We start from the raw sequence: 13,819 nt of genomic DNA, 5'->3' as shown, positions 1-13,819 counted from the left end.
GTTAGTTGAATAGGCAACCATTCAAGGTAGATTTGAAACTTGCTAGGCGGAAATCGGACGTACAGCAGCAGGAGGGCTCCGATGCAACAGTTCCGACACAAACAGCCTATTTCGGAGCGAAATAGACCGTCTGGGCAGCGCACGGAAAATATTCAGAATCCCGTCGATTTTTCCGCGATGGCAACCACCCCCTCCGTTATGCGTTACTTTCTTCTACATAGCCAACTTTTTGGACCCGAGTTACGCGTTACGGTTGCCTCCATACATACCGGAACAGTATCCTGGTCGGCGGCCTCTCCGAACTCGGGTCCAGGCGTGAAGCGCCCGAATACAACAACTGCCAGCTGCTGATACATGGTGGCCTTGCTGACCGAGCCGACAATCTTGGCGCGTCCCTCCTTCGCGGCCGTGGTGTTGGAGTCGCTGAAAAGCTTGTTCCGGAAGCTTGCTGCGTTGCCGAGGAACTGGAGGATGCGCTCCAGCCAGGCTGGGCTCGTGTCCCATGGTATAGGCTCTGCACGGGTCTTCTGGGTCCCAGGATCCGTCGGGTCCTTGGCCTTCGAAAGCTTAGCCATAGTATTCAGGAGGAAGTAGGTGCTTAGAGGACGATGGGGCCGGCCGCGACGCGCTGCGTGGAACGGCGTTACTTTAGCACGTGCAGCGAACAATCACCTTGTTTTCCTTTGTTATGACCGAGGGCTCACAGCGGCATTCGCCGAAAACTCTCTCGCAAAAAAAGCACCCAAAAAGACTTGCAGAAAAGGGTCGCGAGCCGTTTCTGTACTTCCACAAAGAAAGACCCTGGGAAGAAAACGGCGTCGAAAAAGCGACTCAATCAGGACTCAAAAAGCGTTCGAAAAAGGCCGAGGGCCCTGCGGGAGCTCTGTGCCCGCGAGTGGGCTTCTCGCCAGTCGAGTAGGGTACGGAGTGAGCGCTAGTGGTCGCCCGTTGGCGACAGTCGGGCGCGGAATCGCTCGGGTAGCGTGTAGTGCGCGTGTAACGACGCGCACGCTTGAGATCGAATGAGAGAGTGCCCGCGTCGGACTGAAACTCTACGACGAGGCGGGAAGCGGCCCTTCCGGTGCCTGCTGCTCAAAGCCTCTCCTAGCGGAGGCTGGTTCGAGCTGCAGACGGTGGTAAGAGCTGAGATGGTGATTATTCTCGATGCGGCAGGCCGCAAGGCGGCCTGCGATATATCTAATCTAGTCTATAACTAGAGAAGCTCCGGCGGGGCCGGTTTCCAACCTTGCTTGCGAAGTGGGTGCTCGAGTCCATTAGCTGTACACAGGCTGCTGGATGACGATGCCGTCGTTAACTCCAACGACTTGCAAGAGGAAGGCCCTCCGTGAACATCTTGATTCCATCCGCGTCGGTATCCTCGACCTTCGAGTATGCCCTCTCACTGACCGCCTTCTCTGGTCACCTCGCCCTCCCCAGCGAGCATACAATTCATGCCTCCCCCCTCCCTCCGCTCTTTGTCTCTCGAAGGCCAAGTAGACGAAGCCTTTCCACCAGCGAAGCGTCTCGAGCCTCGAATCATTCACCCTGTGGCCGCCTCCCATTCGAGAATTACATCCCCAAATTTCTCTCGGTTTCCTTCTGACCTCCGCGACTGGAGTGTCAGCTTCATGGAGAATAGTGCTGATCTGCTTCTCTTGCTCCCCCTCGCGTCTCCAAATGGCAGAAAGACGGATGCATCGTGTGCGGACATGAAGTGATGGGAAGCAAGTTGAAAGACTCTATCCGAACAAAAATCGGCAGACAAAGCGTGTTGGCACAGCGTAAGGGGCTCAATTACCTTGTGGATATGAAAAATACAGTCCTCTTGCAAAACTTTGGGTAGACTGTCTTCGGCATGCTAGTAGTCTGCATGTTGTGCCAAGGAGTTCAACCGGTCAGGTGATCTACCGGTACCGACATCGGACTTTGCCGCATACTTTCAATACCTCTCCAGTACCAAGTATTGTGCGCTTAGGGGCCGTGGCAGTCCTTTGTAGGCTTTCGTGTTGCTAAATGCACTTCCCCGATTATTCAGATTGGTCAGGACGGCAAGTCCCATCTCGGATCCCCTCATGCGCCGAGTACTGCGCTATCGAAGGCAGGTGACGGTGACGTCTTTTGTTTGTACTTATGCCGCAAAAAAAAAAACTCGTGGCGTCGTCAATAAGCATGCTGTAGATACCTTGCAAGCAAGGTGATATACGTTATATACGAGCAAAAAAGAAAACACTGTGGGTACGAGCGTGACTCGAGAGTACCAGTGAGGGATCTCCGTGCAGGATTCCCACAGGCCCGAACGTGAAACACCCTAATGACTTAGCTGGTTAGAACGCCACTCTGACTGTACATGGTCTGAAGTTCGAACCCTGCTATGTTTGGCTGTACTGCAGTTAGCCCTAATATGCCTCGAGGAAGGATGAAAGTCTGGTCAGCTATGGGTATCCGAGAGAACCGGACAACTTCGCTGTTAGTAATATTTGTCTAATACCGAAGTTGTCCGGTTTTCTCGGATAACCATAGCTATAGCCTTCCTCGAGGCATATCAGGGCTAACTTCAATTAAGGCATGTCAGAAAACTGGTCTCTTGAAGAATAGAAAGAATGTATCACAATATTTGTCCCAGTAGAGTGCATTCGCCCAGTAATGATATCGTTTTGAGCTTGCTAATTCGTTTCTGAGTCTTCAAAGCATTAGAGTGTATTCGCCCATTGATAATTTCGTTATGAACATGCTGATTCATTTCTGTATCTTAATAGCATTCTCGTAGTAAAACTGACCAGATTCGAGATCTTCGCAGTGGCTGTTGGCGAGCTGGCCAGCGCTACCCTCCCTGGACCGACATTCTCTTGAACGACTCGAGGGGAAACTGGGAAGACAGTCTCCGGCAACTGTTCAACGCCGCCTGCCGTCGTGAAACGACGTGAACACAAGGTGATTGGAGGATTGCCCGCGAACGATTTCCGTAACATACCAAAACAGTTTCGCAGTATGAAGGCGCTTGGTGCTCAATTGAATTCGTATGTACCGATTTTGAATCTTGAATTTTTAATGGGCGAATACACTCTATTCTCGCAGTGAGACTGACCAGATCCAAGATCTTTGCAGTGGCTCGCGGCGAGCTGGCCAGCGCGACCCTTCCTGTACCGCTCGTGCTTCGAATTCTCAAGGCGAGACTTGGCAGACAATCTCCGACAACTGTTGAGCACCGCCCGCCGTCGTATAGCAGCGTGAAGACAAGGTGGTTGGAGGGCTGCTTGCGCTGGCGAGTGTAGAGCCCATCGATGGTTTTCGTAACATACCAGAACAAATTTGTAGTATAAATATGTTCGGTGCTCAAATTGGATCTGTTTGTTGGATCCTGAATTTTCAATGGGCGAATACACTCTAATACACTCAAGTGTCTGAGGTCAAAACAGACCAGATGATGTTTGATTCCATGGGTGATATGCACAATCCAGATGTATAGTGGGACTGGTCAACGATTCGGGGGATGGGCCCCATAATTAGTGGAATGGTCACCATAGGACGTATTAGTAGACAGAATCATCCAGTTCTGCACTTAAGAAACGGAGCTCCACTTGATGAAGCAGCAAGTTCAGAACCTACGAGGACTGATGAATTCTCTTGCAATTCAGGTACGTAGAGTCCCGACAAGGGTGCAGCCTCGGCGCGGTACTCGGGGTGATTCTAGCAGGCAGGACAAGGAGAAACTCTGAGGTATATAAAAAAACGCATTGTGGGAGTGTAGGCTCTTCCTGCTCACTGACCATGCCGCTGTCCCTTTCGAGGCGACTGGCCAGTCCCACGGTCTCCGTCTTCGCGCGAGTCGGCGCATGCGTCGCCCTCTGTGAGCTAAGAAGGTACGTTCTCCGTGTTGTGACGAGCTGGCAATGCCGTTGTTTCGTGCTGAAGGTCGTAGCAATGAATTTCTCTCACGGGTTCGATTCGAAAGTCTGCGCCAAGTCTGTACACGACCTCGCGCACCAAGCTCTCATTCGGGGTGCTCACTGGTTGTGCCCGCACGCCAAGCTGGGTGGATGCTCTCAGCTTCGAAGTCCGTACTGTACCGGTATGTATGGAGGCAACCGGTAGGGGTTGCGTTACGCTAAAACCCTCCGCTAGTAGGCAACCGACCCCCACGTTAGGCGTTACGGTCAGTTGAATAGGCAACCACTCAAGGTAGATTTAGAATTTGCTAGGCGGGGATTGGACGTACAACAGCAGGAAGGCTCCGATGCAACAGTTACGACACAAACAGCCTATTTCGGAGCGAAATAGACCGTCTGGGTCGCGCCGAGAAATATTCGAATTTTCGTCGATTTTTGCGCGATGGCAACCACCCCCTCCGTTATGCGTTACTTTCTTCTAGATAGCCAACTTTTTGGGCCCGCGTTACGCGTTACGGTCGCCTCCATACATACCGGTACAGTATCTCTCCCAGCGAATTACCCAGATCATTCAGCAGGAAGGGTTCCATGACCTTGAACTCTACGCGTTGACCCCTGCTGGTTGGTATTCGACATGATGTGCTGTTTGAGCACAAGGAAGAAGGCCTGCTCGTCTATCGACTGTTTAGCAGCTCGGAAGGAGGTGATTTGCGCTGTCGTTCCCGTCCCTGTCTTCAGGCGAGAAGGCACTCGCATCAACCACTGTGGTTCACAAAGACCCGTTCCCCGCGATGTGAGAGGTCAGCGGACGAATAGTCCTAATCTGGGGCGAGGAAAGGGAACAAGCAATGGAGGGAGAGCCTGAGCATCGGCTAGGCCCGAGGGGTTGCCATATCCTGAGGATGCGACGTCTGCCGGCCCCCAGAATTGTCATAAGAGGGTAGTGCGTAGCCCTGTTTGCATTCTCCATCCTCGATGGACAGGCTAACATTTTCTCCAGGTCGCGGAGTCCTATCCAGGCATGAAGTGTATCCCGTGACCGAGGCATTCGATACTTTAACGGAGCAAGGAGATGGGGAACACAAAAGCTTCTCGGCGCGGAGGACCCCGATGTCGCTGCCCACTCGCTTGTTCAGCGATCCGCGCAATGGGGACAAAGCCCGTGCGTCGGGTACGTCCATTTCGTGGTCCTTTTGACGCGGGTTCAGAGCACTTGTGGGAGACGCGCAATGGACACAACGCGCGTGGGTGACCCAAAGAGAGTATGCGCACTCAGGGCGAGCCTCGAGCTGCTTGACGTTCGTGCGAGGGGGTGGCCTTGTTCGCATCCAGGAATCGTGACACTCGGCGAGGAGGCAAGCTTCCCCATCTGTTGACACTTGCTCAAGGGAGGTGTCCAGGCGAGCTGGCTCCTCGGCGTCGTCATCGCTTGCTTTGTCGGGCGGTCCTCGGGCTGAGAGAAGAACAGGCGCGTCCACCTCATGGATGTCGTGCGTGCTGAGACCAATATCCAGAGATTTGAGTATGCGCGAAAGAGGATATCCGAGTCGGCCACGATGACTGCGAGTCATTCTTGATTGCAGTATCCGGCGCTTCAATGCAACATGAGCGATTCCGTGCTCTGCGCGCGCTGTAAAATTCGAGGTCTGGTGAAGGCGCATATTCCGTTGGCTCAACAGCGCGCCTGCTCCCGTTCTTGACGTTCCTAGGTGAGAGTCCATTCTCTTCGCGTGATACCAGGAGCTTGTCGTCCTTGCAGGACGAGACCACCGTTTGCCCCCCCCCCCCCCCCCCCCCGAAGCATGCATGCGCTTCACATTGCTCGCGCCACGCTCCCGGGGCTTAGGGACCCGTCCGTGCTCACAAGCAAGGAAGCAGAGCCGAGATGCGCTTGGCGGTGCATTGTCCGCGACATCTAATCGGGGCGGAAGCCCTTTTCCGTTCTGCGCGCTCCATGGATCCATACCTTTGCGGGGTGGGCTTGGAATCTGGTGAGCAAAATCTAGAGCGTCAATTCCGCGCAGCGGCAACTTGAGGGTGACTGAATGCCCCCGCGCTCGCCAATCTGCACTTTCAGGACCGCTTCTGGCCGTTGACGGATGCGACGACCGAAGAAGAGGAGCAGCGGACTCGACTACGGAACGAGCCATTGGCTGCTTAAGTCTCGGAAATGCGCACGGTTCTTGCTACAATCACGTTTGTTGCTTTGAGGCGATTGCTCGGGCGCCTCGCGAGAGCTACGCGAGCTGATTTCGGCTCGCGGCGTGACCGTAGCATGAACACGGACTGAAGGGCCTGGGACTGCCCCGGCGGTGCCTGATTCGGCACCCTGCGGTAAGCACTTCCCCGCCTCGCGCAAGCTTCCGGCTTTGCCGTCTCGTTGAGACGAGGTTGACACCTGCCCCCCCAGCGTACATGCGCGGACAGTGTTGAGTTGAAGCTTGCCCAGGCACCTCTGAGCGCGAGTGACGAAGGTTTCCGACGTTCGCCTCCGCTTTGACGTCTTGAGGTAAGCCTTTCTCATCGCCGCTTGTATTGGGGGATTCAATGGCATCCTCTTATAAAGTGAGGGCTTCTAAAGCTTGCTTGCACTCGCTGATGCTTTTGCTTCGCGAGCCAGCATCAGGGATGCGGACCTCCTGCAGCGGCAAGGTCGTCGGCCGTCCAAGTGTTTGGCAATTCACGCCATCGGGACTACACGTACTACCTGACGTTGAACGGCGTGACGACCGTAGGGGAGGAGCGGCGGACGGGATAGTAGCAGAGCGGCGGACGGGATAGTAGCAGAGCGCGAATGAGAAGGGGATGGGAAGCTGTGTGTACCCGAGTCGCTTGAGGTCGTCTGGTCAGAGTGCTCGCGAGCTGCATGGCTTTTAGGCATGGAGGAGGACGATGACGAGCGGCGTTTAGAGCTGGGTAGGCGAATGTGGTATCGATTTTCCGAGTCCGGTGAACGTGCGGGGCTCCCCTCATAACCGCGTTCGGCAATTCGAGGTGCGCATTCTGGTGTATCGACCAAGCGGATCGGACTGATTTCTGCGCCTGGCCCCACTGTAGCGTGATCCCGAGCGCGCGGGCTCATCTGCTTCTCACCGAATTGGTCTAACGGCGAGGGAGCTATTCAGGTCGTGCACATCTGGATCATTCGCTTCTACAACTCGCAACCGAGGGAGGTCACCGCAAGGGGAGCCGGCGCGACTTTGAGAGTTACCTGTCAAGCGCTTGACATCTCGCAGGTTGAAGACCAGACCGCGTTCGATGGAGCTCGGGCCAAACTCGCTCTTTGCTAGAGTGTCGACCTCACGCAGGGAAGAGGTTGTCCAAGTAGGCCGCTCGCGCGCTCGCCAGTTCGCGCTATCAGAACTGCTTCCTTTTGTTGTCCCCAGGGACGCGCAAAGGAGCGGAGCAGGGGATATGGCATTAGCGGGACACCGACGTAGAGACATCTGGCTGCTCTTCGGACTCGAGCGGTCCAAGCTCCTTCTGTCAGGTGGCTCTCGAGTTGCCTGGATGAGCGACACGGCGGATGGCAACGGCGAACGGGCACGATCACCTGGACACGGAGCGTGGCACTGACTGACTGAGTCCGGGAGATCCACACGGTTCCTACTGCAATCGCGCCCGGTGCTTTGAGGTGAGCGTTTGGGCGCGTCAATAGAGCTATGCGGGCTCATTTCTGCGTGCGGTTCGACCGAAGCATGGCTGTTGCTTGAAGCGCCTGAGCTGGTCAGCTTCTCGCCAGATCTGTCCGTCGTTGGGATGCTCTTCGGGTCGTGCGCATCTGCCGAAGATCTGCAGGTTACGAGACCTGCTTGCCAGGCTCGTCTTACACCAGTGGACCTGATCAGACGTCCAAGCGGTCGATCAAAAATTATCTCCGGATGTCGACCGGTTAGTCGTTCGAATTCTTCAATCAGCTCCGTCTTTTTCCTTCCTGAAAAATCCGACATATTCCTTGGCTCATACCTTCCAGCTGGTTTGAGCCTTAAGCTCTAATTCGCGGTCAATGTGAGGCTCCGGACAATGTCTGTACACGTGCGGCCCCGGCAATGTCCGTCAGCACAGCCTCATCACTCGACGCACAGCCACAACATTCGACAGGTGAGTTTTTCGTTGTCTTCATTGGCTAAAATCCTGCAAAATATTCTAGAGCATAGCTAGTGTATCTCTAGGTCTTTTTTCTCGGATTTGTTGTGATTGCCGTTGATGAACGTGTTCTGTCGTGTCCCTCACTCACAAATGACACGGCTTGCTCGGGCCGATCTTCCTCGTCGAGTTCTGCTAGGTCTCGTCCCGCGACGTCCAACTGTGTCCCAACCATCACGATGCCCCCTGCCTCGTCTCTCCATCCATCGCAGGTGCCTCTCTACCGTCTCCCCTCTCCCAAGCATCTCGAAGAAGCCGCTTCCGACGCGTTCGGCTACGATCGCGTCCCATATAACGATTACACAATGGCCATGCCAACGGCCACGATCCGGACGAGGAGGGGGGTTCCGGGCGCGTGAACGCCTGCCATGATCGATTCTATCACTAATCACTTTTTCATTGTGACGCGGAGAGGGGAGAGGGGGACGGGCGAGAGCAGGACGAGACGGAGGAAGCGGGGCTAACACTGCGCCGCGTTCCCGTTATTTTCGCCCTCAGATGCCATTCGAGGGCGCGAGGGTCCTGCGTATGGCGCGCTACGCGTCATAGGCTAGCCCTCGATGGCCCTTTGGCTGTCGCGCATCGACCCACGCCCCTGCTAATAGCGATCGGCACGGGTGGCGGGCAGCGCTTATCCTTCCCCTCCCCTCCCTGCAGTCGTGGACAATCGCCTCCGCCGGGATTCGCCGCGTCGCGCAGGATGCACTCGGCGCCACCGAGCTTACTGCTCGGCGTATCGCGCGCGGGGCCGACCCACAGCTTGCTCGGCACTTGCGGCACGTTCCGCGCACCCGCCCCCTTTCCCAGTCCGTCGCCGGGAATGAGCTGAGGGGCTGGGGAGGCTGCTCACGCGATCGTATCTGTGCCTTGGCAACGCGCGGATGCGGCGGGGAGGTCCAGGGCCCCAGGTGGCGGGCGAGCGCGTACTCACCTCGCTCCTCGCGCCACCCCAATGGGTGCCGTTGCCTTTCACCTTCAGGTGATGCCCTCGACCTCATGTGCTCTGCGCCTTTTGCGATTGCGGGAGCGTAGAGCAACACCCCTCCCCCTCCCTCCCCCCACCTTGCTACGTGACGACCGCGAACGCGTCCTTGGACGCGAGTGAGTGCACGAAGCTTGGGCAGCTTCTCATCATATTCCTCACCGTCCACTTGCACTCCTGCACGCTGTGCAAGTGGCAGGAGTGCGAGCGGGCCTTTTCTTCGCTCTACTCGCTTTTCTCCGTAGTCTTGCGGGCCTTGGTCCTCCTCCACCTCTAGCAGCTCCCTCCAGAGACTACTCTGAGGCGGGCCGCTCTGCCGGTCAGGCCGCACCCACAATATGTGTCTCGTGCTCAACACCACTGCATCACCCACGTCGTCCGCCCGTCCCTCCTATGCACCCTCCCGTGCTGCGGTCGCCACGCGCAGGCGGCGGTGCAGCACCTCAAGGCCCCAGATAGTGGATGGCTTGTCTCAACAAGGCAGATCTCGTATATCGCCCTGGGGGCCACTTAACTAGTCCACGTGCGCGGGTCAAAATTTGGTATGACAATAGATAATTATATTTACACACGTAAATTTGCGAGTGGCGCTGCTCTCTAGGCTGAGGAGAATATTCATCATCTGCTGGCAGACCCATGTCCAACCCCATGTTCGTTTCCCAGCACAACGAAGACATCATCAGCGACCTAATGATATGGAGCACAGACATCCCTCCACGTCTCCCTGAACAGCACGGGTTGAGCCTTATGAGCCCCGACGTCCTCAAGCGACTGATGGAGCTTCCAACAACTAATCCTGCCCTCTTCAGGCAACTCTCCTCTTAAACGCCCATTCCCACGGGCGATGAAAAACATCCTATCAACGATGAGGATCGCCCTCCAGCAGACTCGCGGTTTTTCGGCCAGGAGACTCTCTAAGACGTCAGTGATGTGCCCGTGCCGACTGACCATCATCGATTTTGTGATGTCGCAGGGCTCACAGCTCGCACCACAATTTTGTCAGGTGGCGCGGCGTGTAGGGGTTGCTGAAGATCTTGCCATCGATGATGCCAGCCTTCATGAGTCGCCACATCCCAAGGAAGAGGAAGACACAGGCGGGGCCAGCGCACGTCGCGAAGGAAGATGTGGACAGCGAACGGGGATGTCATGCGATGGGTAGGTGACTAGAGAACGTGTGGGAGTGTACGCAGCGGGTAAAAAATGAAAATAGGCTCAAAACGCGCTATTTCGCACTTACTTGGTATGGAGTTCACTGACCGGTATGATCTGCGATACTTGCGCCGTAGGTTCAATTCATGGGTAACAGAGACATGTGACGTGAACCTACAGTCAAGCCTGTGCAGTACGCAAGTGCTAAGGCTGCAGCCACTGAAGCCAAATGCATTTGACATGGCCATAGCCCCTGGTGGCTGGTGCCACTGCAAAAACACAGAATCACTGACTTTGACCAAAATTTGCAAGTTGAACAAGGGTTGGCAAGGGTTAGTTAGAGGTTTAGGGTCTACCAATAAATATCAGTGATAGTGGAGACGGCCTCAAAGGGGCAGGGAGGGTTAGAAAGATCGGGTAAGAATGGGTGATATAGAGCAACACATCTGCCAACCAAGTAAGACCCAATGGCGTAGCTGGTTAGAACACCACTCGAACTGTACAAGATTTGAAGTTCAAACCCTGCTGTGGTTGGCTCTCATATGCCTGGAGGATGGGTGCAACTCTCATCGCTTGGTAGGCATCGGAGAAGCCTGGGCAAATCCGCTATCAGAGATGTTACTGCTCTAATAGCGAATTTGACCGGGCTTCTCGGATGCTCATAATCGACGAGACTTGCACCCGTGCTCCAGGCATATGAGGGCCAACTGCATTTATGGTATGTCGGAAAACTGGTCTTTGGAAGAATAGAAAGAATGCATCACAGTATTTTTTCTGTGGTTGGAGTCAAAACAGCCAAGATGATGTGTGATTGCACGGGTGACATGCACGGTCCGGATGTACAGTCAGATTGATCAACAATGCGAGTGATGGGCCCTAGAATCACTGGATGGGTCAGATCGAAGGGCGACTGCAACAGATCTGTTGACATGCACACAAGGAAGAGCAATAGGGCTTATTAATTAGCACACATATCGACTTCTTCGCTTACAAAACGCGGCTCCACTTCATGCAGTGCCTGAAGCAAAACTTGCGAGAGCTACTGACGGTAACCCCCATCCGAAATAGATCCACCGTCCGAAATGCCGCTTTTGCTACACTGCTCACATTCGAGAAATGGAGGAAAAATCACCATAATTCAGCTCGTATATCAAAAGCGTTATGCACAGAAATTCAAACCACCCGACCAGGTAAGGAGCCATAGGCACGATGGAAGCTTTATGCTAGGGAGAGGGCTGCCATCACCCCCAGAATTCGTCTAAAATATGCATACAGATACTATACGATGTGATCTATCAATAAATATCAGCGGCCACGAACCGCTTGGATTTCGAGGGGCAGGGGGTGGGGGCGGCAAATCCGTGTTGGATGAGGGCAACCGTCAGTAATAAATATGTCCGTATGTAATAGAAAATATTAGTAGGATGAAAAATCAGCGGGGTTTACATCAAGTGCCCATTGTTCTCAATAGACAGTGGATGCAAAAACTTGGAATATCTATTGAATCTGATACGTCGAAGATGCCCGCTCGCATCTGGTACGAGAATGACATGACTATGAACATCAACGAAAGCGCCCATCCGTTCACGAACAAGATGACAGGTATGGGTTAGACCGCTTGCGGAGGCTATCGAACGGTGTGTACCCCACGTATCCTGTGTATCCATTCAACTGATGTTACAGTCAGCACATGGACTGCAGACCGCATGATCTTCGAGCAACTCGGAGAGTGCTCGCAACGCTGCGTCCTTCTCAACACAAAGATTACCTTCTCCGACCGTCACCGTGCGAATCGCTTGCGCCAGGAGAGGAAACGCTGTGTACGTCGGTTAACGCACCTGCACTCGCTCCTACCCACCCGACTGGCGAGATCCCCACTCGCGGGCCCAGAGCTCCCGCACGTTCCGTGGTAATCACCTTGCCAGCGTCCAGACGGTTCGCGGTATCCGCTAGCCAGTCGTCACTCGTCGTGTGTGTGCTTAGGGTTAATAGGATGTTGGACCTTCTGCACAAGTACGGGTACGGTTGCTGCCTTGTATCGAGGTCTTTTTCTCATGTTTCCGACCGGTTATAGCCGCGATATGGCTCTAGCAAGACCGCCTGCGACGTCTCCGCGCTTAGAAAGCGAACTATCACAGAACGAGTCGGTGAGCTTCGATTTACTCACTAAGCGCTCGTATCTCGCTCACACCACATCTCTAGACTTTCTCTCAATTATTTTCCCTTCAACCCGTTGCTATCCAAGCCGATTCGATGGCAACGCGCGTTGTCGACGGCATTGCGCGCCGATTGCGTCGAAGAATGGTCTCAAACATGCACGAGACGCATTATTCGCCGAAAGTGCCTTTTTCGTCATTTTTCACTTTTCTCAGTACTCAGCCGTCGCTAGGGAACGATTCTGGCGGCGGTATCTCAGTTGGGGCACGCCTGAACGCGTGCGCGACGACATCCGAGACGGTATATCACCCCAAAGCGCCAGAAGCTGCTGTTCTCATACAGACTTTCTAGCTATCTCGATTTTCCCCAATGGGCAAAAGCGCGCTCCATTGACGCCCCAAAGGCCCCGCCTCCGATGTAATCAACAGGGGAAAAGCTCTTCAGATGCCACAAAGGTATTTATCATGATTTCTCGCCTTTTCCGACTGTAAATCGTACTACTGTACCGGTATGTATGGAGGCAACCGTAACGCGTAACGCGGGTCCAAAAAGTCGGATATCTAGAAGAAAGTAACGCATAACGGAGGGGGTGGTTGCCATCGCGCAGAAATCGACGAAAATTCGAATATTTCTCGGCGCGACCCAGACGGTCTATTTCGCTCCGAAATAGGCTGTTTGTGTCGGAACTGTTGCATCGGAGCCTTCCTGCTGCTGTACGTCCGATTTCCGCCTAGCAAGTTTCAAATCTACCTTGAATGGTTGCCTATTCAACTAACCGTAACGCCTAACGTGGGGGTCGGTTGCCTACTAGCGGAGGGTTGTTAGCGTAACGCACCCCCTACCGGCTGCCTCGATACATACCGGTACAGTACCCATACCTGACAAGTGTTATTGACGCTCATGGACCCCAGACCCAGAACACCTTACCGCCGCATTCCACGCCACTTGACGAACAGGCTGCGAACGACGAGTCAAAGTGTGAGGGTTCTGGACCTCGTGAGTGAGGGACTCCTTACCGAGCCGTCTGTCGGGGGTACCTTTCTTTTCTTTTTGTTTCTACTTACGGTTACTACGCTTTTCACCGCGCATTCGGCTCTTGGACTTGCACTTATGCTACGCTGGCGCACGTGCCGGCCTCCTGACCGCCTCGTGCGCCGTCGCGGACTTACGTTTGGTCACGGTGTTATCTAGTCACGATATTACGAGAATAGCACTTTACTTCTTCCCAACCTCTACATCCCGCGGCTACGCCTTGAGGGCTCCGCCTACTAAGAGACGCCTGACACGGAGAGCCGGTCAGGTGTGAGCGTCCGAGGGTTACGGATAGCCGTTCCCTCACTCTCAACCTCGCCAGTAGGCGACCACTCTGCCGCGCCACGTGGCGTCTTCGTGAGAGACACCCACCAAGCCGCTAGGCTCTTACAGAGTGGACACTGTGGGATCTCGCGAAGACTCGAGACGGAGCATCTCGGTACGTCTCGCATACACCCCCATCGAA

General features: G+C 54.6%; 3 protein-coding genes across 3 annotated transcripts; 1 reads left to right on the top strand and 2 right to left on the bottom strand.

The window, feature by feature from the left end:
- Positions 1-106: 106 nt before the first annotated feature.
- On the bottom strand, positions 107-575 carry SCHCODRAFT_02697441 (uncharacterized protein; the record flags this gene model as incomplete). Its single annotated transcript, XM_050346904.1, has 2 exons — positions 107-130; positions 270-575. 2 exons carry the CDS (start codon positions 573-575, stop codon positions 107-109), a joined length of 330 nt encoding a protein of 109 aa, XP_050201432.1.
- A 4,184-nt stretch (positions 576-4,759) lies between these two features.
- On the bottom strand, positions 4,760-5,458 carry SCHCODRAFT_02493371 (uncharacterized protein; the record flags this gene model as incomplete). Its single annotated transcript, XM_003033537.2, has 1 exon — positions 4,760-5,458. One exon carries the CDS (start codon positions 5,456-5,458, stop codon positions 4,760-4,762), a length of 699 nt encoding a protein of 232 aa, XP_003033583.1.
- Positions 5,459-8,355: 2,897 nt separating this feature from the next.
- SCHCODRAFT_02613712 (uncharacterized protein) lies at positions 8,356-8,948 on the top strand (the record flags this gene model as incomplete). Its single annotated transcript, XM_050344620.1, has 1 exon — positions 8,356-8,948. A coding segment is annotated over one exon (279 nt), but the record flags the coding sequence as incomplete, so codon positions are not given.
- Between the last annotated feature and the right edge of the window lie 4,871 nt (positions 8,949-13,819).

The sequence above is a fragment of the Schizophyllum commune genome, assembly GCF_000143185.2.
Source record: "Schizophyllum commune H4-8 unplaced genomic scaffold SCHCOscaffold_3, whole genome shotgun sequence".
Lineage (NCBI taxonomy): Eukaryota > Fungi > Basidiomycota > Agaricomycetes > Agaricales > Schizophyllaceae > Schizophyllum > Schizophyllum commune.
Note: the sequence above shows the minus strand (reverse complement) of the source record. Positions and strands in the feature narration are given on the sequence as shown.